Below are 26,717 nucleotides of genomic sequence, written 5' to 3'. Positions count from 1 at the left end.
TTCATCATTTATTTGTACTGACATCAGATTTCATTCATATTGTTGTTTCACAATCTGCACATCATCACTCATTTGACCAACCCTTCTCCTTCATCCAGGCTTGGGACTGGCTTGGAACCCCTAGAGGCTTCATGGCAACGTTCTGACACCACAGCTTAGCTTTATTTTCAGTCTTATAAGGAGAAGCTGTTAAGAACTAGAGCTGGTAAAAGAAACAGGAGGGAGAATCCACAGAAATGAGCCACCTTTTCATCTGTATTTCTCCAGGCAGCAGACATGATGGCCTTGCTTCATCCCAGGGAGTTGCCTGAGGGATGAATTTAATTCAACAGCTATGTTAAGTATTAACTGCCTTAGGTGTTTGTTTGTTTGTTTTTGTTTTGTTTTTTGTTTTCCTGCTTCTTTTGGAGGGGCTAGAATTCAGCGACTTCTCTGTCTCTGACCCCCACCTCCTTTCTGCTTCCCCCCACCTCTCCCCACTTTCCTGGAACATTCTCAAAAGCATGCAAGCTCTGTACAAGGTGTTTTGCCTGGGATCCCCTGCTCCTGCAGAATCAGAAGCTAGCATCACTCTGAGAAATCACAAGAAACAGCTCACAATTTTTCTTTCTATCCAATGCTTGCAGGGAGCCATACAGGGTATGGGAGCCTGGCCCTTAACCTGAGGTTACTAGTAATCACTTAGTTTTCCCATAGGTAAAGGATTCAGCTCTCTGCCTCCCGCCTGCCCTCACCCCCGGGTCTCATCATTTTGTTAGTCTCTTCATTATTGTTTACCAGGCTTCTTGGACACTCTTCATGTAGAGTCAACAATGAAACATTTAATTCAGATTCACCAAGGTCATTCTTCAGTTAAAACTCAGCCTGACTAAGAGCAGAATAAAAGGGTTCACTGGGTACTTGAGTCTCGGACCAACCTTCTAAGGAATTCGGATCCCTCTTGGACTCCTGTGCGGCTGAATGATCTCCTGGTATTTACCTTCTGGTACTTTAGCGGGAGCAATGTGTAGAACCATAGAATTCCTGCAAATGTATGTTCTGGGAGGATTGTGTAAAGATGAAAGAAACAGAGCACTGAAGAGTGTAGCACTGCCAGGGCTTCTGTGGCCAGAGAGCAGGTGTACATCCACCTCCCTTGCATTCCCAGGCACCAGAAGGCAAAGGCCTCAGGAGGTAAATGGATCCTGGGAAGGGCAGGAGATGAAGGAGACAGGCTCTGAGTTATGTCAGCTAGGCAACTAACTGCCTTGCAGGGACTGAACACAAAGCATCCTCTGTGCACTGCAGAGCATGGTGTGGGGCAGTGTTCCCTGTAAGCTGAGCGCTTGGGCGCCTACCCAGGAGAGATTTGCAGGCTGCCCAGTTGATTAGCAGAGCGTCCACAGCCACCCACAGCTGGCAGCCAGTGTTTCTATTGGTGGTACACATCTGCACATGCCTTTGTGCAAGTAACAAAATTTATTTCAACCAAGCATGGCAAAAATTAGAGGGAATCTTGTACAGAGGATACAGATTTAATCACCACAGACAGCTGTTGCCAGAGACACACGTGCAGCCTGCACCACAGTTTCTTCGTGTCATTCCTTGAGCCTCTCTGGTAAAAGATGTGGAGGGGATTTGTTTTTCTTGCTTCCCATAGAAAATAACCTGTTGAAAAGTTGGACTTTTCTGACTATTTAATAGAGAATAATAAACTCCCTCCTCTAGAATGCTACAGCGTAATTTAAGCACAGAAAGGATTCCATTCTGTGTTAATCGACGAACCAAACCCAGTCTGTATGCAGCCTGCTACACCTAAACCATGAGTCAAGGAGCCCTGAACTAGGCAGCAGGCCCCCCAGGTGTTATGCACAACTCCTCACCCTGAAGTCCCTTCTCCCTTAACGACCTAGTCCGTCACCAGACCAGAGCATTACACCCTGTCCACAATTTCCTGTTGTGATATTAAAGTCCGTTTATTTTACACCCTTTCCATGCACAACCTCCTCTGTAAGTTTTCAGAGTTTGCTACAGTTCTGCAGAACCCTGCTAGTTCTGTTGCTGTAAAATATGAAATGCCTTTTCCTAAAGGCTTCCCATGAGTCATAGAGCAGCCCACACTGAGGGGTTTTGCTCCCATGGGCAATTCACTTATCCAGCTGGGCTTTGTTACTGCTTTCTCCAGTGTTCTGGTTCCACCTCTGAACCATTTTTCTTAGGAGCTTAGTGCGTGTGGAGAGGTATCAGGGTAACAGTCCCAGGGACAGAAGTCATGCATGAGCAACAGCAATGCTGAGCAACAGCAATGCTAAGCAACCTTTTTGCTTCCTACCTTCTATACCTAAGCTTGATCTGTAGGGACCTGATGGGTCGGGGTCAGAGGGGAATCCCAGCGCACTAGTCTCTACTAACACTAGGGTGCCAACAGCGGTGGTGCTTGTTCAGATGTGGACCTCTGTCCACTGGGGAGCCTCTAGATTCATTGCACACAGCATTCCAAATAGCTAAAGGCCTTGGGTAACTTTTGGACCTTGCCACCTTGGGCTTGATTCAAAGCAGCAACATGCTCTGCTCCCCGTTTCCAGCTGCCTGTGAGGACATGCCACTGCTTCCGGAGTGAGAAAGAAGGGAAACCAGGGAAAACCAGGCCAGGCATTAAATATAGAAAGAAAGGAAATGCAACCTAGAGAAATCTGATGCAAAATGGCCATTCAAGGGCTGCAGGAAGAATAAGCAGTGGCCATATCGAGTGTTGGAAAGGGAAGTGGGTCCTTGAACAAGTCAGTGTCTCTCGTGAAGTGTTCGCAGAATGAGAATGTTTGAGAACCGGGGGCTTCAATGACTGTAGTTCCCTTGGGCGCATAGGTGGAGGGTTTGAATTAGTGTCCACTCATAAGAGAAAAAGAGGGAAAACAACAGGTAGGCAAGAAGGGACTGGAATATTCTAGTGTGGGTGAAGTGCAAAATTCTGCTGCCACACTTGCAAACACAGTTCCTATTGACTGTAATGGGAGTTGCACAAACACACATGAGGAAAAATTTGGCTGTACTTAGGCACATAAAATAATACCAGCAGGTGCACACACTGAGATAAGAACAATTAACTTGAACGCTTTAGGATACTGGTTAATGATGGGTGGGGGGAAGAAGAATATTTTGCTGCATGCTGAAGCACTAGGCATTGACCCTGCTAGACAAAAGATACAAGACATGAAAGTTAATAGTCTGATGTCACTCCAAAAATCCTACCTTCTTAAGTGCTTCCTGTCTCTTTCACCCTTTTTTAACAAACTCTCTCTGCTCACTTGTATTGTATGAGACCAGAACTCCTTCTGCTCTGCAGACTGATAGGATACACATCCCTTCATACACCCCCACCTGCCTTCCTTCTAGGTTCAGCCACAGAAACGTTGCAAAGGAGCTTCTTCCAACAAGTCCCTATGTGCTGCCAGAGTCTGCAGCCCTCTGGGGTAGCAAGCAGCTCTTTTAAGAACACGGCTGTCTCTCAGCAGATCAACCTCATCATCTCTGGATAATTTTAAAGCATGTGTTGCATTGTTTGCTCAGAACTCAATGAATGCCAAGTTGTTTGGAAGTGAAATATTATAGTAGCAAAGTGCTCTGGACTTTGCCAGCTCTGTACCAAATCCCGATGACACTGGCTTTTAGCTCTCTCTCAGATATTTGCACTGCCCTGTGGCCCAAACCACATACGCTATAGCCAGGGGTGAATGTACCTTTAAATTTCTTAGAGGTACAGGTTGAACCTCTCTAATCCAGAACTTTCTCGCCCGGCAAACTCTGTAATCCAACATGATTTTAGTTAGCTGGACAACCACTTATCATGGGTGCAGCCAAGTTTCCCATGGTCCCATAAAGTCTGTTTACAGCCCCCAGTCCTGGCTTTCAGTGTTCTGTGCTGGTATTTACCTGTAATTTACCCGTAAATGTCTTCTAAGAGCCCAGTAGCACTGGAAGTGTTGGTAATGCTGCTGGAAAATATTAACCTCCTCTCATCCATCAAATTCTCTCCTCCAACATTGGTCAGGTCCCAAAGATGCCAGACAAGAGAGATTCAACCTGTACTGTTCTTTTGCAATCCGGGTCCCTGTCAGCTCTTTAAATAGCTCCCTACTGGCTGTTGCTGCAGCTCACTCAGGTCTTGCTGGAGCTGTGAACAGGGGCCACCACCTTACTTTCACCACTGGCTATAGCTACACTTCAGTTGTTCTGGAAGGAGTTCCCATCATCTGGGCTGCTGGAGGAGAGGCCTTTACTTATTAATGAAGGCTAGCTGTGAATGATAAGTGTCTAGCATACAACCCTTTATTCATCAGTAATGAGCCAGAGAAGCTGATGCACATGTGCACGAACTTTGGTGCAGATAATTTGTTCCTAATGTTTGGTTTAACTAGGAAATTGAACCAGTCCTGGCTTTTAAAGAGATGGATCTTGAAAAAGCATCTGGAAAAGCAAAACCTCTCTGATTTAAATGAGTAAAGTACCAAACAACTGGCTGGTGCTTGATATGAAATTTAAATTTAAAAGAGAAAGGAACAGCCTCAGACCTCTTGGGATAGCCAGAGGAAATATAGACACCTCTAAATACCTTGAATTACCAGTGAGTATAATGGGTTTCATCCCTTACTGCAAAGAGAACAGCATTCATCTAGCTTTATAAAAAAATACGTGGGCCATTTAAAAACCATGATCACCTTCACTAAGAACATTGTTCCTTATTAATTATGCCTCTGATCCCCCTTCCTCCAGGGATGTCACCATCCTGTCAATTCACAGACTCACCTGTGATGCTAGTGAGAATCCGGCAGCAGGTGCACTAGGATTGTAGCTTCCCCGCAACAATCCTCTTTTGGTGCTCAGCCAGAGGAAGCACCAACCAGCGAAATACAGACCACTGCCTCAGCAGGATCAGAGCTGTCTCGTCCATAGGGTGAACTGAGGCAATAGCCCCAGGCCCTGCACTTTGGGGTTTTCATGGCAGCTGCCCCAGCCATGCTATGGATGGGACAGAGGAGGATGCCTTCTCTAGCCTTCCCCACCCCTCAGCCCTGTTGGTCAGGGAAGGGGTAAGAGGGTGGGTGGGTGCAGCATGGGGGAGAGATGGAGGTTGTCCCCGGCCCTTTACCTGGGGCACTGGGGGGGGAGGTGGTTGCCCCTCACTCAGAACAGCCCTAAGCAGGAGTCAAGGAGGCACTGAATATTCATAGGAATAATAAGGCCACCCTGAGTTATAAGAGCTATTGCAAAAAAAAGAGCATTTTGGAAGGGACAGAAAACCACATGCACCAGGGTTTAATGCAATCTTTAGTCAGGATGAGGAAGGTTGCCCCACAGCTCCCATGGTGGAGTCACTCTCAGGCACCTGCTCCTGGCCGCTGGCAGAGATAAGACTGGATAGACCGAGGTTCACATCCGCTCTGGCAATTCCTATGTTCCCATGTTGTGACATTCACTGGAGAGAACTGCATCTTTTAACCAGGCCCTGCTGAATGTGAGCCTAACACAGCAGCTTTTGTGGCCTCTTCTCTTGTGTTCTAATATCCTGGGTTAATAAAACTGCCCCCACCCCTGTTAGCGAACACACTAATTGTTTGTTCTTCGTCTCCCTTTTAGGGCCCAAGAAGACACGCCCCTCATGCGCCATGGAAATTGCTCTGAAGAGGCCTGTCCTGAGCTGTGCTTTTATTCTGATTCATTGGCTGGCCTGCCTGGGGCACTCTGAGAAAGGCAGCTCCTCCCCTTTGCACTTTACCCATCCTTTTTATAATGCCACCATCTATGAGAATTCTGCCCCCAAGACCTACGTACACAGCTATGTCAAAATGGGGATTTATGCGATGGATCCAGAATGGGCCATCAGGTACAGAATAGCTTCTGGGGACAGCGACGGTCTCTTTAAAACAGAGGAGCACACAGTCGGAGATTTCTGCTTCCTGAGGATCAGAACGAGGAGCGGAAACACAGCACTTTTAAACAGGGAGGTCAAAGACCATTACCTGTTGATAATTCAAGCCACGGAGAAAGCTTTTGCCTATGAAGCATGGGCCAAAGTGCTGATCCACATTCTGGACAGGAATGACTTGAAGCCTCTCTTTTCACCCCCCTCGTACAAAGTCACCATCGGAGAGGACACGCCTCCGAAAACTGCCATCAGCGTGGTCAGCGCCACAGATGCTGACGTGGGTCAGAATGCAGAGTTCTATTACACCCTCCACATCCCCTCACACTTGTTCATGGTACACCCCACCAGTGGAGTAGTGATGACCGCAGGGAGGCTGAATGGTACCCACCGAGGGAAGCACCAGTTGCAGGTCCTGGCTGTGGACAGAATGAGGAAAATCTCTGAGGGTAATGGATTTGGAAATTTGGCTAGTCTGGTGGTCCAAGTGGAGCCACCTGCCAGAGAGCCACCAGCCATTGTCTCAGTGGAGGTGCCATCATCTGACTCTGCTGAGGATCTTCTCTATGCTACCTTGTTTGTGGAAGCTCGTGGTTCAGAAGCCGAGATTGATTCAGTTGATATTGTGGCTGGAGATCCAGGAAGGCATTTCAAAGCCATCAAATCCTTTGCTGGGAGCAATGAGTTCATGATCGTGTCAGCCAAAGAGATCAACTGGCTGGCTAATCCCTCAGGTTTCAACCTAAGCCTGCAGGCCAAGGACAAGAGCAAACCACCTCTGTGCTCTCAGGTTAGAGTTATCCACATACCTCCTTCCAAGTATGTCTCTGCCAGATTTGAGCAGGAAGTGTATAGGGTCCAGATCAGTGAATTTTCCCCACCTGGGACCCAAGTTGCTATGGCTAAAATCACACCAGTCTTCCCAAATCTGAAGTATATTTTGAGATCCACTCCCGACAGCACAGGGTTTAAAATCAACCCTCAAACTGGGCTGATAACAACAGTCAGAATGATGGACTTCCAAGACCAGTCTCACTTTGAACTTGAAGTTACAACAGCCAACAGTCAGGCCTTTGCCTCTGTGGTCATTGATATAATTGATTGCAACAACCATGCTCCAAGTTTTACTCAGTCTTCATATCACAGCACTTTTGATGAAAACCTTCTGCCTGGTACCAGCGTCTTAACAGTGAGAGCTACTGATGACGACCAGGGGGAGAATGGTTTTGTCACCTATACCCTAGCCAACAAGCAAGCAGTTCCATTTGTTATTGACCCGTACTCAGGCATCATCTCCACTTCTGTACCAATGGACTATGAACTGATGCAGAGATGGTACCATCTGCGTGTCTGGGCATCAGATTGGGGCTCCCCCTTCCGCCATGAGACAGAGGTTTATGTTTCTCTCATCTTGAGCAACCTGAATGACAATGCCCCAGTGTTTGAGAAGGCAAACTGCAATGGAAGCATCCCCCAGGACTTACCAATCGGGCAGCCTGTGGTCACAATATCAGCCATTGACATAGATGAGCTGCAACATGTAAAATACAAAATCATGTCTGGCAATGAGCTGCAGCATTTTGACCTGAATCCCGTCTCAGGAGTCATTTCCCTTAGAACATCTCTCAGAGATCTTCCAGCTGGGCAATCACCCTTCTACTCTCTGAAAATAACGGCAACAGATGGAGAAAACTATGCTTTACCTACATCTGTTAACATCACTGTGGTCAGCTCAGGCTTCCCTGTCCACATGCAATGCGAGGAGACCGGGGTACTGCAACAACTGACTGAGAATATAATCCACTCCATCAAATCTCTGTCTCAGGACCAAGGCCTGGAGGAGGAAACCTCAGTGACCTTTCATCATGTAAATCATCACACACCCCAGTTTGATGACAACTTTCCAAGGTCTATTGATATCATGGAGACCGTCCCAGTCAACTCAACCATTGTTGACCTTGCAGCCGTTGACCCAGATACCGGCTTTAATGGCAAACTGGTCTATGTGATTGCTGATGGAAATGAGGACAGTTGCTTTACCATTGACATAGAAATGGGTCTCCTCCAAATTCTCTCCCCTTTAGACCATGAACAAACAAGCTTTTACATTCTTAACATTACTGTGTACGACCTTGGCACTCCTCAGAGGTCATCATGGAAACTCCTGGCTGTGAACGTGTTGGATGCCAATGACAATGCTCCTAAATTCCAACAAGGCGCATATTGGGTGGTGATACCAGAAGATGTAAGAACAGGGACAATTGTAGCACAGGTAAGAGCAGAAGATGCTGATACAGACAACAACGGGAAGGTAAAATATTCCCTCCTAGCCCCCACTGATAAGTTTGTCATTAACAGTGTCACTGGAGAGGTGACAGTGATCGGCCCCCTGGACAGAGAAGTGTGGCCTCAGTATATGCTAAAAATAGAAGCCAGGGACCAGCCTAAAATGGACCACCAGCTGTTTTCCATCACTGATCTAGCTGTGACCTTGGAAGATGTTAATGACAATTCCCCACACTGCATCCCAGCCTGGAACCATGTGAAGGTCCCTGAGGACCTGCCTCTTGGGACCATTCTGCTCTTCCTGGAAGCCTTTGATCCTGACGCTGGCTCTGGGGGAGAGGTAAAATACAGTCTTATCAACAACGAGGAGAGGATGTTCCACATTGATAGGCTGACGGGGGCTCTCCGGGTGGAGAAAGAGTTGGACTATGAGAAGAGGGACTATTACAATCTAACCGTACAAGTCAGTGACGGTGGGAGGCCCATTTCACACTCTTCATTCTGCCACATGGGGCTTGATGTCCTGGATGTCAACGAGAACCTGCACCCTCCTCACTTTGCCACCTTCGTGTTCAGTGGCTGGGTGCAGGAGAACAGCCCAGAGGGCACCACAGTGATGATGGTGACAGCTCAGGATGGTGATAAGGGGAAGGATGGAGAACTCCAATATTTCATCAGAGAAGGCACTGGCCTGACTGTCTTCTGCATTGACAAGGACACAGGTAATGATGGGCCAGAGTAAGGGAAAATGGGGAGGGCAGGGAGACGGAGAAGACTGGTTTAAATGACATCCTGTGGTTGGTCTGAATTTTGACCCACAAGCAACCTTCTATATTTTGTCTGCAAAGTCCATGGTCTCAAATTGTCTGTGCTTGTGCTGGAAATGTAATGTGCATCCACATGTACTAGCCAGGGCAGCTGTTCCCTATGGGAATTCATGCTGGTTGGGAGCAGGTAACATATGGACCTCCTGCCAGCCTAGGAGGTTCTGCAAGGAGAAGATCGCTTGCAAGAGCAGCCAAAGTCCCATAACAGCTCCACCACCTGAAGCTGCTCAGGGGAACTTGGAACTGGGCCATGTCCCAGACACACATGCCATGCTCCCTTCTGAGTTTTCATTGCCCATGCCCGAGACTTCTGTGTCCAGTATAGGCCCCTCAGCAGTGTGAGGTTTGCGTGCACCTTGTTCAGTTGGGCCCATAGGGTATTAAATGAAGGTTCTCTTCATCCACTGAATTCTACTGCTGCAGCATTTCAAACCCTTTTTTCTCCCTCCACCATCTAACAACCCCTCCTCTGCGCCAGGTGTGCAAGTTGCATCCCTAAAATAATCCTCAGCCCATGCACCAGATTCAGATCTAACACAGAAGTGCTAGCGGACCACATACAAATTCCAACCCAGAGTTTTTAAGGGGATTCTTGTGCATAATTTTGGGAGCTCTTGGAATCCACTGAAAGAGCTTTCTGTAACTCTCCTAGGTACAATTCAGACTGTGGGACCACTGGACCGAGAATCTACATCTCACTATTGGCTGACTGTGTTAGCTGTTGACCGAGGCTCAGTTCCTCTCTCCTCTGTGACTGAGGTTTATATTGAAGTCACTGATGTCAATGACAACCCTCCTCAGATGTCGAGACCGGTCTTTTATGCCTCTGTCATGGAGAACTCCCCAGTGAATACCTCTGTCCTTCAGCTTGATGCCAGGGACCCAGACTCCAGCTCCACTGGGAAATTGACTTTCCACATCCTAAATGGAAACCTTCAAGGGTTCTTCTCCATTAACCCTGTCACAGGTAAGGATTAAACAGAGTTGGTGTCTCCATAGACCACATAGAGTGAGGCACAGAGTGCACTCAGTGCATAGCTGCTAAATTACCCCTGGCCTCTGATGAAATGGGTCCGTTTAATAGTGACTCTTTCAAAACATCCCAATCCCCAGGTACGATCTCTGCCAACAGGCCAATTGTCTATCACTGGTATGTCCACAAGTTGTGCTAGTCTTTATCTGCACCCAAGTGGCTCTCAGAAAGACACAAGATTGTTTTACCTCTTTAAGAGCATCAAAGATAATCAAAAACTTATTTTTAATATTGTTCTTTACAATCAATTGCCCCACTGAGCAGTGTAAGCCAGGGGCAAGTGTATCAGCACCAAGGGTAAGGCACTCTTTCATTGTCAAACAGAACAATCATTATACGATATGATCAGTTAAAAAAACCAATTCTATTATATTTGGGAACTCATCCAGTTCTCCAGTGCCATTGGCAGTTCTTGCCACTGTAGACCAGGGATGGGCAAATACTATCCTGCGGGCCAGATCCAATCTGCCAGGGTTAGTCCCTGGTGGGCAGGTGCCCACCTGTATATTTATCTGTGTCTGTGTAGGTACTAGGCAGTTGTGGGTCTTGCTGGCTGTGGATCACCTTCCACAGGCAATGGGAGCAGAGGGAAGCAGCATCCCAAGCCAGGCTGCTTTCTAACACTTCCACTAGCCATGAATGGTGATCTGCAGCCTATCAGAGCTGTGATTGCCCAATACTTGTCGAGACACAGGTAAATATAGCAGCAGTGGCACAGCAGGGACTAACCCTGGCAGGCCGCCACTTTTTTATTGCACACCCCTGCTCTAGTCAGCACCTTGCATATCAGCATTCATTGCCAGTTCTGTTAGTGCCATCCAAAGTCCACCAAGGCTTAGTGTAAACAGCATCCTAAAACTATGGCAGTCAGACATTGGGTTGGTCTCAAAAAATGAAAGTTCTGCCATACTGCCAACTACATCAGCCTTGGGAAAGGAGGAGTTGGAGGACAAAGAATCTGAGTATGGTATAGAGCTGATTAAACAAGTCTAACATGGCAACACCAGGATAGCGCAACTGGTTAAAGTCTTGAACTGGGCTTATTTCCTTGCTCGTAGTATGCTACAGCAGCTGGATGTCCTGAAAAGGCAAGTCAACTCTCTGCAGCGCACATGCATTCTAGCAGCTCGTGGGAGAGACACGGGCCTACTGGGGCTTTGGCAGCGCTGGGAGGTTAGTGCTGGTGAAAGATCAGACTAACATCTCTGTGGGCTGAAGGCATCTCCTGCCTCACGCAATAGGCAGCGGCCTCTCCTTATCTGCACTGTGCTCACAAGCCCTCCATGTTACCTCCCTCAGCCACGAGGACCCCACGAGGTGAGGTGGTGCTGCAGTCTCATGGGGTATGTCTACACAGAATAATTATTTTGATATAACAGGTGTTAGTTTGCAACAACTATTAGTGCGTCTACACGACACAACCACTATTTTGAAATAATAAGTAAGAAGTAGAGTTGTTTCAAAATTGGTAGCCCTCATTCTGCGAGAAATAGCACCTATTTCAAAATAACCGTTTTGAAATAAGCACTGTTTCCTCTTTCGAAATAGGTACTATGGCTACATCTACATGGCGCACTATGGCCGGCAGGGTCATGCAAATGTGGGCATTCAACAGTGCAAATGGCTGCTCATTTGCAGAGTTGCACACCTTATTTGTATAGTCAGACGAGATCACTGTCTTGGCAGAAGCTTCTGTCATCAGGAAACAGGCTATGTAGATAGGGTTCTGTTGTCCAAACCCCTCCTTGTCAACAGCCCCTTATTCCTCTTCAGGAATAAGGGGCTGTCAACACGGGGGGATTTGGTTGACAGAACCCCATCTACACAGCTTGTTTTCTGACAACAGAATCCTCTGCTGGGCCAGCAGTCTCAGGCAACTATACAAATGAGATGCCAACTGTGAAAATGAGTGGCCGTTTGCATTGTTGAGTGCCCTCATTTGCATGACCCTGCTGGCAGCAGTGTGTCATGTAGACATAGACTCTGTGTGCAGACAATGTATATAGCTAAGCGCTATTTTGAAATGTGTTTTTGTGTGTAGCAGAGTTGTTTTGAAATAGCTATTCTGGAATAACTTATTTCAGACTAAGGCTGCTCTATAGACATACCCATGGAGAAAAATATCATTTTCCACTTTCTTGCTGTGGCCTGTTCTAGTCTGCAGCTTTGTAAATTAGCTAAATTGGCCCTGAAAGTCCCACACATACAAGAACAGGAAGCAGCTGGGAGCCTAGTGCCTGAGGATCAATGTGGTTTATGCTGAGAGGCATGCATAATATTCTCCAGCTCTGCCTTTTCAGAAGACATCTGATATTATGGCAGTCTCTCTGAATTGCACTAGCCGTCTGCCCTCAGATACGTGTCTCCTTGTACAGCACATCAACGTGTTTGTCCTGGAGGAGGCAAGGCAGAAAGTCTGTCAGGGAAGCTGCCTGTCTGTAAATGTCCCTGCACCTGTCTGTCATGTTCAACATGTCATCTTCTGTGGTACCCTCCTACAGATACAGTAATCAGTGTTGTCTGTGGATCTTCTGACTTTGAGTTTAAGAACTGCGGAGCTGAAATGTGCCAGGTGTTCTGGAGCTGGTTTGGTGCATAACATTCCCAGTCTTTACCAATGTTCCCTGTCATCTTTTCCATCCCGTGCAGAATAAATTTTATGTGCAACAAGGCATGTGAAAATGTGTAGCACCAATAGAAACACAACACCTAGCTATGAGCACTCTATTTATCAGCTGGAAAGCACAGCTTACAGGGAACACCAGTCATTGCCCTTTGATTTTGGGCATTGTTTTAACCCAGATTGAATACACCTGTTCTTCTGCTCTGTCCCATTGCATTGCCCATCTTACTGTCCCAGGTTCAGCAAACTGCAGATTGCTGTTACATCAGGTGTGCAGTGTTGTTACATGATACTGGCAACCCCTGTGTAACATGGGTGGAGCAGATTTTCTACGCCACTTCTAAACAGAGGGCTGCATACAGGACTGACTTGACAGTGAGACTGGATTTAAAGTCCTTGAATAAACTAAAGCCATAGTAAGTCTCAGGTTTCTACCCTCATGCGCCTGCAGCAAGCCTTTACATGCTTGGGTTTGTTCCAGCTGCAAATCCTCCAGCTTTTCTTACCAAATCTCACATTCCTTGACTTGACTCTGGGAATTAGGAACTGGAGACACAAGACCAGGAGATATACACAGACTGCTCCTAGCTCAGATCACCTGTGTAGTGACCTCCTTGAGCCCCAAGACCAGCAGATACCTTTCTTAAAAGACAAGCCATGGTTCTAAAGAACCCTGGAGAGGACTTGATTATGTTCAAATGAATGACATCAGTGAATCACCAGCCAAAATTGGCACCATCTCAAACCTTGCTGCAGTTTCCCTGAGTCTTTTCCTACTCCACCACTGTTGGGCTTCTGCTCCCCAACACTCCTAGGTGAACGCTTCCTTCAGGGCAGCATCTCAGGACCTTCTTTTCCTCTCTAAGCCCAGAGAGGGACTGCTGGCTTCCACACCTCCACATGCTGGCCACCACTTCCTACAGCTCCCATTGGCAGGAATGGTGAACTGCAACTCTGGGAGCTGTGGGGGCTGTGATCAAAGTAAACAAAACTTCTCATGACTCACCAGTGGAGCGCCCTGCTGTGCCATGTACCAAAAGTTGCCTTCCCCATACTAGTTCTGGGGCAAAGGGTGAGCAGAGCTAGCTCTGTGTGCTGGAAGGGGTTGGGCCAAGATTGGAAGGGTGGAGCCTAGCACACTCAGACCTTAGCATTGCCTGGACTGCAGCGCTGCCCCCGCACACAGCCACATGGATAGCACTTCCATGGTGGTTCAAAAGGGCTCAGGCCGCTACCATGAGTGAAGGACCACTGGAGCTCCAGGCCCATTTGAAACTCTGGGCCCCTGTGCAACTGTCTCCCTTGCCCTCCCATGAGCCTGACTAGTTCCACCTTCTACTGCTCAGCTGGAATCCATCCTTAATGAGGACTGATCATCTAGCCTCCTTTTGCCTCAAATGTGGCCTATCAGATCACTTAACTCCTCCTGGGCCACATGAACCTTTTCTGGTCTAGTGCGGGGTGAACTGTGTCACGGGGCAATATAAGGAAACAGAAATCACCTAGTTGGACCTCCTGTATGTCACTGGTCATTAACTTTCTTCCAGTTGTCCTTCTCATGAGCTCAACAACTTGTGTCTGAAGAAAGAAAGAAAGAATGAAAGAAAGATGTAGTGAGGTACAAAAATGGGAGAACAAAAGAAAAAGGAATAGGCAGAGTAAGAGAGCACATGAGAGAGGGAGAAAGGAAAGAGGGAAGGGAACCATAGAGAAAAACAACAAGAAGTCCTGTGGCACCTTATAGACTAACAGATATTTTGAAGCATAAGCTTTTGTGGGTTTTTGACCATGAAAGCTGATGCTCCAAAATATCTGTAAGTCTATAAGGTGCCACAGGACTTCTTGTTGTTTTTGAAGATACAGATTAACTCGGCTACCCCTCTGGTACATAGAGAAAAAGGATTTCAGGCAAACTGGCTTCTCCCTTTTCAGGATCTTGTGTTGAACAGTTCTGGTGCCCTTGACACCCAGCTCCCTGTTTTAACTCTTTGTGTTCTGCTCTTGCCTGGGCTGGCAATCAGATCAGCCCCTCACCCCCAGCTCTGCCAGCAGAAGCTGTTATTTCCTATTCACTGAGACCAATGTGCTGCCGGTTGCTGCTCCTGTTCCAACACGACTGGCTTTCTTTTTCTGTATTTTCACAACGAGCAGGAGGCATTCCCTTGCTGCAGGCAGAAACGATCTGTTCCCATTGCTCAGCACATGAGACCAGGTGAGCTGCAAGCACAGAGCTTGTGGATTCCTGGCCTTCCAAACTTTTCTTCCAGATGGGAAAGAACTAGGCTTTAAAGCTGTTAACAGGGCATCAGGGTTAGTTTGCAAGCAAGCATCCCAACAAGCGTGAAGATTACTGTGAGGAGGAGGGGATCTAGGAGTAAACATGCTTGTGTGGGTTCTCGGCTGGGATTCTGTAAAAAGGGCAGCCTCCTCAATGATTAACCAGGACAGTCAGAGCTGGAGGGAGTTAACAGCTCAGTTGTCATCTAACCTCCATGCTATATGTTGGGGCTGAGTAGTCAGTGGGTCTTTCCAAACAGTGACAAGGTACCTTAATTTTCACTGTGCACTGGGGCACAGACAAAAACCCAGAGTGGATATCCAGCCCCATTAGAAAGTCTGCTCAGCGTTGGACAAATGAGAAAGGAAAATGGGGAAAATGTGGGTTTTTTCCAACTCCTGGGAGGAGGTGGCACAAAAACTGTGTGTAAACACCTCTTCAGGGACAAAAGCTGATGGAAGTTTCCCTTCAGTAATGGTTCTCTGGTTTCTGAGTGTGCATAACAGAACAGTAGCAAATAAAAAACAGGTATGAATTCCAGCTGGCTTCCCATGAACATTGTGTGTGGTCTCAGCCTCTGCAGCAGTGAGTGCTCAGTTGCCAGAGACCTTGTGAGCACACTTTAGACTTGTGTGTCTTGGTAGGAGGGCAGCACTGCAGCTCCATTAGGGAATTAGACTAATTAACCATTAACCAAAGGCACTTGCTGGGCGCATGACAGGGTGATTAACAAAGCATGGCGAGACACCACTCCCTGCGCTTGGGCATGAGGTGGGGGGAGGCAGAGAAGTAAGTTAGCGCATACGGAGCTAGCCTGGGGTCAGAATGAGAAGTCAATGGGAGAGAGAATCCCCACTGTACACAGGACTTACAGATGTAAAGCAAAATTGGCCACTGCAGGTGAGCAGCATCCTGCATTCTCCATAGAGAAGGTTCAGCCTGGGTCATGAAACATCTGTCATAGAACAAGGAGGATCAGTAGGTTCCAGTCCACCCTCTTACTAAGCAGTCTGTGGGTTAGCCCCTGGCTATTTAATTACCTGCACATCACAGATATGGCTGGTTGCAGCTCTTGTTGGCCATGGATCACCATCCCCGGCCACCAGGAGCTGCAGGAAGTGGTGTCCCAGGCTGTGCCATTTCCCTCAGTTCCCACTGGCCGGAAATGGCGACCCGCAGCCAACAGGAGCCACAAGCAGCTGGACCTGTGGACATGCAGGTAAATAAAGCATCAGGGCCCACCAGGGACTAACCCTGGCAAACCGCATCCAGCCCCTGGGATGTTCATTGCCCACCCCTGTTCTATTCCATCATTTCCCAGCTACTGGGATGCCAACTAAAACCCAGCTGGGTTTCAGTTCCACCATAGACCAGCCCTGAGAAGCATCTCATTTGGGCCTGTCTTGGATTCTCTGGTGGAAAGTGCACTGGATTGCACCTACACTTACTTATGACAGAGAATTATGAATTACTCTTGTATTATTATTGGCCCAGATCTGAGGCCCTTGCTCAATGTTCGCACAAATGTGCGCTGACTTCCACTGGCGTTTGCATGAGTAAAGAGCCCTCAGGATCTGGCCCACAATAAATATATCCTACACCAAGAAATGACTGCCAGCTGCACCACAGAGTGCTCACAGGCAGGAGGCTGTTCATGGTAAGACAGTCATGCATGACATGTCAAACTTCCACCAGCTGGAACAGCTGGTTTGAAAACAGTGCGGAGCTGGTTTTACCAAAGCTGAAGCCTCAGGAGAGCACAGGAGAGGAATTACCACCAGGATCCAGTCTTCCTGGGGTAGCTCTTTGGGAAACTGATCAATTTAGAGGCCAGGAGGGACCATTATTATCATCTGGTCTCACCTCCTGCATAACACAGGGTAGAGAATTTTTCCCCAACAGAGTGATCCTTATGTGTTCTGGTGCTCCAAGCAGCCCAAACCTCTGTACCCCAGCTGTCACTGCAGGAGTGTGGGGACAGCAGCTCCATGGGGTGAAAGGGCTGCAGGGTCAGGAGCTGTGGGAGGCAGAAACAAGACAAAGAGGCTGAAGGGGGACCAGGCAGAATGGGGAGCGGTGCAGTCTGCCTGAGCTGCAGGCCAGGAGGTGGAGCAGGAGCCGGGGGATTGGTGAAGCAAGGGTCGGACATAAGCAGCATAGGGCACTACTAAATTGGGGGCACACGACTCTATATTCTGTGTATGCCTATGGGTGGCTCTGCCCACTAATCCCTGCAACAAGTCCTTGCTAGAGCATATTTTTAGGAGGCCATTGATGAAAGGTGGGAAAAGTACACAAGAAGTTACTCGAGTAAAAATACAGCTGCTTGCGTTGTTCAATACTTGAGTACAATCTAGATGTGAGGTGTGAGCATGGGTTACTCAAGTAGTTTTCTAGAGGGACACTGACAACTTGTACTTAGGTACTTCCCCCTCCAAAGCAGCTGCACTTTTACTCAAGTACTTTTTGAGTACTTTTTCCACCTCTGCCATTGACTCTAGATCCAATGATGGGGAATCCACCATATCCCTTGGAAAATTTATTCAATGGTGAATTACTGTCACTGTTAAAAAGGTGTGTGCCTCTTAGCCTGGATGTAATGAGCTGCAGCTTCCAACAGCTGCCTGGGAGAAAGATTCATCCTCTCCCTAAAAAGGAACTCCAAACTTTTGCCCAAAACACTGTAACATTTAGAGATGAGTGCTTAAAACTGAGAAACATGAGGCAACATTGCCACAGGGTAAAACCACTTCTACTCACAAGGATGGGAAGTTTGTTTGTTTGGGGCCAGGAAACTTTGCCTTCCCACAGTCCTCTTGCTTTTGCATTGGTTTGTTTAAGGGGCAATGCCAGCTATGGACTCTCTACCCCGCCCCACTGGCACATCAGAAAAGCAATTTGTGCCATCCCCACCTAGGAGGCTTGGAACTCAAAGACAGTGTCTCTCTTGGCAGGTCTGATTTCCACCACATCTCAGCAGCTGGATCGAGAACACAAGGCTGAACATATCCTAGAGGTAGGTAATGACAAGGCTGTAATTAGTTTGTTTCAAGTCCTCCAAGAACATTGCCTTGCAAGTTGGCACACAGAGAAAGAGACTCATACCCTCAGCTCCTGAGTTCTGGGAAAGATAATTAAATCTTTGGCCTTTTTTTTTTTCCTGTTGCCCCAAGTGCCAGCTGCACAATGTTTTCAGAAAGTGCCTCAAGATTTCCTAACGGAAGAGCGGAGGCACAAGAGTCCTGTTCCAAGCAACAGGGAACAAAGAGTGGGAACTGCAATTGTAGCTTCTCACAAGATGGACAGTGGTTGATTTGTTAGAGGCCAAGACAGAGAAATTTGTCTTTATTTATCATAGTGTATGACATTAGAATCATAGAATCCTATGCCTGGAGGGGACCTCAGGAGGTCATCAAGTCCAGCCCCCTGCCCAAAGCAGGACCAACCCTAACTACATCGTCCCAGCCAGGGCTTTGTCAAGCCAGGACTTAAAAACCTCTAGAGATGGTGACCACTTCTTTAGCTTCCATTTATCCAGTGCTTCACCACCCTCCTAGTGAAATCGTTTTTCCTAATATCCAACCTACACCTCCTGCTCTGTAACTTGAGACCTTTGCTCCTTGTTCTGCCATCGTCACTACTGAGAACAGCCTCTCTCCATTGTCTTTAGGGCCCCACTTCAGGAAGCTGAAGGCTGCTATCGGATTGCCCCTCACTCTTCTCTTCTGCAAACTGAATAACCCCAAATCCCTAAGCTGCTCCTTGTAGGTCATGTGCTCCAGCTCCTAATCATTTTGGTTGCCCTCCACTGGATCTTCTCCAGTGCATGCACATCCTTTATCCAGGCCCTGCCCTCAGCTACCCCAAGCTTAGGCTGGGGAGGCCGCTGGATTGGAGGGATGGGAAAGTTGCCTTCCTTATCCAAGAATGCAGCAGGGCCCAAACTACCCCTTCCCCCTTTGCCCCCCCCCCCCCAGTACAAGTTAGAGAAAGAAGAGCAACCCCATGGGCCATTCCACTCAGCAGGGACAACAGACTTGCCAGGCTGCTGGGCAAGGGGTCATGGCTCCATGCTCCAGGAAGTAGGAGGCATGGGAGGAGGAGGTAGGTCTGAGGGTAGCCTGTCCTCAGCACTGCCCAGTGGCACTTCAGCAGCAATTTAAAGAGCGGGGGATTCCAGCAGCCACTGCTCCTGCCATTTGGAATTGCTGGTCCCCAGGGGAGTTGCCCCCTCTCCTCCACCCCATCAGCAAGCCTGATCCTACTACCCCAGAACTGTCAGAGCACTCACACAGCCTCTACACAACAAGGGAAACAAGCATGGCATAGGGCAAGCTGTGCTGCCTTTACATCACCGGGGGATTCCCCCATAATAGGGTCATTCAGATAAAGATGAAAGAATCCCCAGCTGCCCAGAGGAACCAGCCCTCTGCTCCCTATTAATAATGGTTAGTAATTCTAGAACATTTTACATGCTCACGCCTTTTCATTTTCACATCCTTCTCAAGACATCCGGGTAGCCCCATTTTACTGATGGATAAACTGAGGCATAGAGCTGTTAAGTGACATGTCCCAAACCTTGGGATGGGTCAGGATGAGAACTCAGAAGCTCTTCTCTCTACACTCAGTGCTCAGTCACTTCAGTGCATTTGTCAGTGTCTTTTTTGTTTCTACGTACTCTATAGTTCCTGCATCTTTTCTATATTTGTGTGGCTTCCGTAATCATTTGTCAGATAGCTCAGCGCACTACTTATTCTGCAATTTCAGGACCTTGGTGTCCCTTTTCTAATCCCACAAACAGATCAGTGAAAATGCCCAAATCTTAAACAAAGCCTCCATCCCCTTTGTTACAGTCCCTGTACAACGATCATTGTCAATAGCTTGTCACACAGGTCACAGGTGAGATCTGAGACCTTGTTTTCAATCTAAGTTAAAATACCTCTATAAGGACTTTTGGCACAAAACTCACCCATGCCATGGGGAGGGTATAATTTCTGATTCATGCATCCAGAATGCTGAAAAAACAATATATATATGTCTGTGTGCTGATAGATAGATAGATAGATAGATAAGGAATCCATTCATCCATATTCATGTTCCTTTACTGACTTCAATGGAATTGCTCCTGATTCATACCAGTATAAAATAGAGGTGAATCATCCTCAGAGTCATACCTATAATGACCCATGGTCTAGGCCAGTGGTTCCCAACCTGGGGTCTGCAGAACCCTGGGGGTCTGTAAGGGTATTGCAAGGGGGTCTGTGAAAAAAAAAAGATAAAAATGATAATAGAATATAATAAAAATGATTAGAGAAAATAAATTGCAAATAAATTGCACAGTTACAATCAATTATTTTTAAATTAAATATCTTCCAATCATGTTATTAATTGCAGTCCAAAAATCTATGTTGTGGTTCCCTCTTTCATTTAAGGAAGTGCACAGAGCAGCTAGACTTGGTTTTGATGGGGGGCATAAATGGTTTGGGGGATATTGGTGGTCTGCCCTAGTGAAAAGGTTGGGAACCACTGGCCTAGGCTATTAGTGGGATGTGAATCTGGACCCATCAGTGTTTAAAGCATGTATCCCTACGCCCTCCAGGTGAAGGTAGTTAATGCATCTTCTCAGACGTGGAACAGCCCTAGACAGCACCATGTGGTGGGACTTGCACAACTTCTGCTAGCTGCAGGTGCCAGAGAACAGATTGGTCACATGCACTTGGATAGGTCTGAAATTTCATCTGGTCAGGGAAGTGACATCCAAGTCACTTTAGAAGATAAATACACATCCCCCCAACAAACCACAGTTTATATCTAAAGCTACCCTTCATGCTTCAGGCTGTTGTGGCCTGGCTCATAACAAGATGCTCCTTTACCTCGTCCCCTGGTTCTTTGCAGGTTGCTGTATCGGACAATGGTGATCCAACTCTGAAGTCCACTGCCAAAGTGGTGATCCAGGTCTTGGATGCCAACGACAACCCTCCCAGCTTCTCCCACAAACTCTTCATGGTTCAGCTCCCAGAGCGAGCAGCTTCAGAGTCTCCACTGCCAGTCTGCAGGGTGATTGCCTCAGACCGTGACGTGGGGCAGAACGGAGATGTCACCTATAGCATTGAAGAGCACGAGGAGGGGATATTCACCATCAACGCAGCAACAGGCACACTGCTCTCCAGAAAGGCTTTCCCTGCCTCAGAATACAACATACTAACGGTAAGAGAGTCACAGGGAGACAATGCACAGGGCGGGAGACGGGGAGAGGGGAAGAGAAAGTAGGAGGTAGAGAGAACATGAGAGAGGGGAGAAAAGAGATGGAGAAGATGAGAGGGACCGATGGAAGAGAGTGAGAGTGGAGAAAGAGAGACGGGCCCACACAGAGGGACAAATAGGATAAGTGAACGTGAGATGGAGATATGAAAAGTGGAGGAGAAGTCTGAGATGCAATCCACCACATTCTTCCAGGGATCTACATGATCCCTGGATCCTCCACATAGTCTCACCTAGACTTGGATCTGAGCTTTCCCATATTTTTAAAGGTGTTTAGATTTGGAGTTCTGGTTCAGGCCCACTAAAGGGAGAAAGATGGGCCCAACTCATGAAGTTTGGACACGGGTTCAAACTTCTGCCAAGCTCAGGGGCCTTTGGATCAAGGGCAATGGTCCAGGTCCGTTTCTGCTTGGACACAAGCATGTGTCTGATTTAGAGTGAGCATGGGAAAGTTCAAGGATTTGCTTTGTGACCAAGAGGAATTTGGTTTGCATGACTTCATGTGAAAGCATGTGAAACTCCTCTCAAAGAAGTGGAATTTGCTTTGTGGGGTTTTGGGTGCATTCAGGCTTGAAACTGAAAGAGAAACTACAAGGAAGTATCATGAAGAGCTCTGAGAACTTCTGTCCAACCCGAATCATGTGGGGAATTGCAAAATCAGCCCTTTTCTCTGAAAACCAGCTGTGTGTTCATTGGCAGGTCACAGCGACTGACAACGGCAGCCCCCCACTTTCCTCCAGTGTGAGGCTTCACATCAATTGGGTCTCGAACTCAGGCCCTTCCTCAGAGCTACTAGCTTTCGACGAGCCCCACTTTAACTTTGCTGTAATGGAAACGGACCCTGTGAACCACATGGTGGGAGTGATCAGCGTTGAGATTGGCCCCAGCCAGCTCTGGTTTAACATCACAGGTGAGGAGACACCAGTGGGAAACCAGTGCTGCGGTATCTAAGAACAGGAACAATATTTGCCCCAATCCTCTTGGCATTCAGCACGTACGTGCCCTGAGCTAACGAAGTTGTTTACTTAAGATTAAAGGTGAAGCCTCCATGTAGGCATCGCATGGCATTCAGTCTGAGTACACAGTAGACAGAAGGACAATCCATCATCTTTGACCATGACATTTCTGGCAGTTGCCCATTATTAATAAAATCTCTTGCACTGCAAGATACAGAGCGACCGTATCTCCCTGTCCCAATTATGGGACAGGGAGATATGCAGGGGAAGGACAGCTCCTCCAGGCTCCACCAAGCCCTGGGGAGCCAGGAAGGTGGCAGCAGCCACCGGCCCTGCCCTGGGGAAGCCACAGCCCCCAGTGCTCCCTGGGAACCAGGGAAGCAGCAAGCACCCACACTCCCTGGGGAAGCAGCAGGGACGCGGCAGCCACCCATGTTCCCCCACTTCCCTGAGGCTTGGGGAAGTGACTCCTGCCAGCAGCTGCGCCTGTGCAGCTGCTGGAGGAAAAGGTCAGCAGGAGAGGGACCAAACATGGGACAATTAGTCCCTTTTAAAAAATAAGTAGGGAAGCCTTTTTGGTGTCTCAAATATGGGACCGTCCCACCTAATACTGCACAGATGGTCACCCGAGCAAGATACGGAGGGTGAGAGATTCACATGGCTCATAGGAAATATGTAGCAATCATGGCCCTGCAGCAGTGTTTCCTGTCAGCTGTGTGTTTGCATGGCCACTCGTTAGAGATCCCAACGCCACCCAGCTGATTAGCAGAGCACCCACAGTGAGGTTATTTGTTTCTACTGGTGGTGCCCATTCGCACACGTCTCGGTGCACAGAAAAGGCGAGAGGGACGAATGGAAGAGATCGAGAGCGGAGAGGGGGAGATGGGCCCACATGGAGGGACAAAGAGGATAAGTGAAAGTAAGATGGAGATATGAAAAATGGAGGAGATTTTATTTGTTCTGCGCGTGGATGGAAATACTTAGAGGAACATTGCCCTGCACTGCAGCCTGGAAAAGCAGCTCTGGGGTCCTGATTGGCTGACCTGGTTACCACGTTTGCTTTGCTCAGGGAACTTTGTGATTCCACTAGTAAAACAATTCCTTTTGGATTCCTCCTCCTCTTACTCCCTAGTCTGCTCTGAAATAGTCTACGATTTCATCAGATCGGGTTTTCTGTGAACAGCGTGTCTTTCTCTTACCTCTGATGAAGGTGTTTACCCAGAGTAGTTCTCCAGCTGAGACAGTTGTCGGACTCTGGTTACAGAGGGAGAGAAGTAGGTTGGATATTAGGAAAAACTACTTCACCAGGAGGTGGTGAAGAACTGGAATGCGTTGCCTAGAGAGGTGGTGAATTCTCCATCTCTAGAGGTTTTTAAGTCCTGGCTTGACCAGGTCCTGGGTGGGATAACTTAGTTGGGGCTGATCCTGCTTGAAGAGGGGGCTCGACTAGAGGACCTCCTGAGGTCCCTTCCAGCCCTTTGATTCTATGATTCTATGATAAGGCAGACTGTGAAGTTGGGGTGGATTTTTCCATAGATTGCACTAAGCAGAGTAAGTGGTTCAGACCTGGCCAGCTGCTCAGTGCTCCGTGTGCCCTGAGTAGTATGCTGGGACCTCCTTGTGCAGTGGCACTGTGGTCATGGCCTTTTTGACTTAGTCTCAGCTGGGGTCCAGTCTTCCCAGGCCAAGCTTTAAGTGTATGAGTAAATACTTCTCCCTCTAGTGCATCTGGGCAAGGGTAATGAAGTGCAAACACCATTAACAAGAGTTAACATTGTATAGTGCTGACTATGGCAATGCAACTTTCGCTTTCCATTTTTACCACTTGACCGGACCGTGTAGCCTCAAGGATCTTTGCCTCTGAATTTAATCACAGCATCTTTCTTCCCTCGTGGCTCAGACCTCTTCTGCCCTCATGCACACTAAACACCAAGTTCTAAAAAGGTGGTTGTTAGCACATGGAGTATTAATCGGTGCTGAGTGCTGCATCAGTTTTTACACTGCATGCCTCTAATATTGCATTAGGGTTCCCGCTAATTTTTTTTCCATTCGTTGGTGGAATAAATTTTGTTGGCAGATGGAGATGTGCACCACCAGTGGAAACACACACTGCTGGCTGTAGGTGCTGTGGGCACTGCTAATTAGCTGGACGGCACCTGAATCTCTCTTGGGCAGCTGCCAAAGTGCTCAGCTTACAGGGAATGCTGATCTGAAACTCTCTTGTTACATTTATTTTACACTGCTGGAGGAGAAGCGATTTACAGCAAAAGGTGGCACTGCTCATGCTGCAGAAATCAGGGGCATCATTTGAGAGGAGACTTTCACAGCACTCAAGGCTTTTCTCACTGGAGGGATGGGTGTGACAGCTGAGAGGGAGAGAGCCCAGACTGGGCCACTTTGAAGGCTGTAGCAGGTAAAGAGAGGGAAGGGATTTCACGTTTTCCTTAGGGGGCTGGGAAATTTTTCTTTCCTCTCCTATTTGGATTCTTTCCTTACTTGTTTTTTTCTCTCCTCTGGCCCCACTCCCCCATGCAGGCAAGGTTAGCATGCTGATGTCTTCCACTAGGGGAAGAGAATCCACTTGTCTATGTCTTTTTTCTCAGCCTCAGCTTCTTTTCTCTCTCCTGCCCTGTATCAGTCAAGATTTTCCAATATCTGCCAATAGCGGCACCATGAGATGCTCATAGGAATATAGGCTTGATTCAGAACCACGAATCTGGCAAAGACATTGGGGCACACAATAAATAGCCCAAATAGCCTCTAACCATCTGTAAACCAGACTTGTTCCAATGGCAATTGACGTGTAAATAACAAGCGACTCGGGCGAGGCAATGGAGGGGCAGTCAGCCTTGGGCTGCCTGGCAATAGCATGAGGAATGACTCTTCCACTGAGCTCCTCCAGTCTATGCTATGCGGCCATCTGGGCTGAAGAAACAGTCCTGGCTCACACGGGGAGCACCGTCTGCTTCTGCAGCTGCTCAGCACTGGGCTTCTCCAGAGCTTGCAGGCTCCCTGCCATGAGGAGGAAGGACACCACTAACTTACTGTCAGGGCAACCTTGAGTTTGAAAAATCCTCTGCAGCTTCCCCTTGTGCAGAGTCACCCCATCTCCATCCGTCACAAACCTGCAGCTCCAGAAATCTGGAGATCTGATGCAAATGAGGTAATGCCCTAATTTTCAAATCTGAGTATCCACGGTAGCATTCACAAAAATTCACTCCTCTGCCCTCCCCCTATCCATTTCGGTCTTCTATCTGAGATTTCGGTTGTGCCCCTTTGTTGCTGTTCTGCTTCCTATTCGCGGCTAGCATTTCCTTTGGCCTAATTTCCCCCTTCTCTGTCTCTTTTCTAGTTCCCCTCTTTGTCCCTCAAGCTCCCCACTGCCCACCAACAATAGGATGCCCTGACCATAGAAATCCTGCCAAGAGTGTAACCCTCACCTATCCATGTCACAGAAGTACAGCTACCCCAACTGCCTAGACCATACCATTCTCTCCACTGCCAGTTCTCTAGCCATCTCCTTGTCTGTGAGTGAGCTAAGGGTTATGGTCCACAAGGCTGGATCTCCATGGCTACCATTCTCCAGGGCTCCAAGGCGTCCATATGGTTTATATCCCTAATACTTCCAGCTAGAGCTCTTACCACAGAGATGTGGCCTACAGTTCCTTCCTCCAAAATGTTCCCCTATTCTTTCAGTGAGTGCAAGAAATAAAAGCTCAGGGACAGGTGCCTAAACTTTGGAGTCTCTGGCCAGTTGGGGAGATTTAACAGCTCTGCCTTCCCCCACCCAGCTCCTGCAGTGACTACAAAGAGGGTAGAGGCAAGTCTCTGAAATCAGGGCTCTCCTAGGGAATTAGGGCTGGGGGTGAAGGGAAGAAAATTCCCACCCGAGATGAAACCAGCACACGGTGTCTCCTCTCTCAGTTCTAGGCCTGGGACATCTTCCTAGTCCTTCTCTTCAGCTGGAGATGCCCTGCCGTTCCTTCTGCCTCTGATCAGGCCTTTCAGAATTTATACCAAACAAGAAAAACACTTTCACTGGGGCATTCTCCCACTTGGGCCTCCCTTCTGTCTGACCTACATACTTCTCTTCAGGTCACAGGGGTGGGATGTTTAAGACATCTACCAGCTGCCAGGACTCCTTCCACTGATAGTACCCTGACAGACCTTTAATTCACACACCTCCCAGCTTTTTTTTTTATATTTATTATTGATGATGATGATTATATTGTTTCCTTCCTGCCTCCATTTCACTTCTCTCCCCCAACCCAGCTGGTGATGAGGACATGGATTTTGATATTGAAAAGAGCACAGGCAGCCTGGTCATTGCAAGAGCCCTAGATGCAAAGAAGAAGCCAAGCTATAACCTTACTGTAGAAGTCACCGATGGGTCGAGTTTCATCAGAACCCAGGTAAGTTCCCACAATTCCTAAAGGCTGTTAAAGCCACTAATCTTTCCGTTGTCTTCAGCAGGCCGTGGAATGGGGCCTAGGTATGCAAGTGTCCCATTTGGGCTGTGCTATAAGTTGATTCCCCATGCTACAGGTCCTTCTA

General features: G+C 47.8%; 1 protein-coding gene across 1 annotated transcript in view; it reads left to right on the top strand.

Moving 5' to 3' along the window:
- The first annotated feature begins 5,642 nt into the window (after window positions 1–5,642).
- The window catches only part of FAT2 (FAT atypical cadherin 2), an 84,189-nt gene continuing 63,114 nt past the window's right edge, over window positions 5,643–26,717 (top strand). Inside the window, exons 1-6 of the mRNA XM_075010102.1 lie at window positions 5,643–8,907; window positions 9,665–9,979; window positions 17,901–17,962; window positions 20,842–21,153; window positions 21,907–22,117; window positions 26,436–26,575. Coding sequence (XP_074866203.1) covers window positions 5,643–8,907; window positions 9,665–9,979; window positions 17,901–17,962; window positions 20,842–21,153; window positions 21,907–22,117; window positions 26,436–26,575 — 4,305 coding nt within the window. The remainder of the gene's footprint in view (window positions 8,908–9,664; window positions 9,980–17,900; window positions 17,963–20,841; window positions 21,154–21,906; window positions 22,118–26,435; window positions 26,576–26,717) is intronic.

This window comes from Carettochelys insculpta, chromosome 15, assembly GCF_033958435.1.
Source record: "Carettochelys insculpta isolate YL-2023 chromosome 15, ASM3395843v1, whole genome shotgun sequence".
NCBI classification, from domain to species: Eukaryota; Metazoa; Chordata; order Testudines; family Carettochelyidae; genus Carettochelys; species Carettochelys insculpta.
The sequence above is the reverse complement of the archived record's forward strand: the minus strand, read 5'-3'. Positions and strand labels throughout refer to the sequence as shown.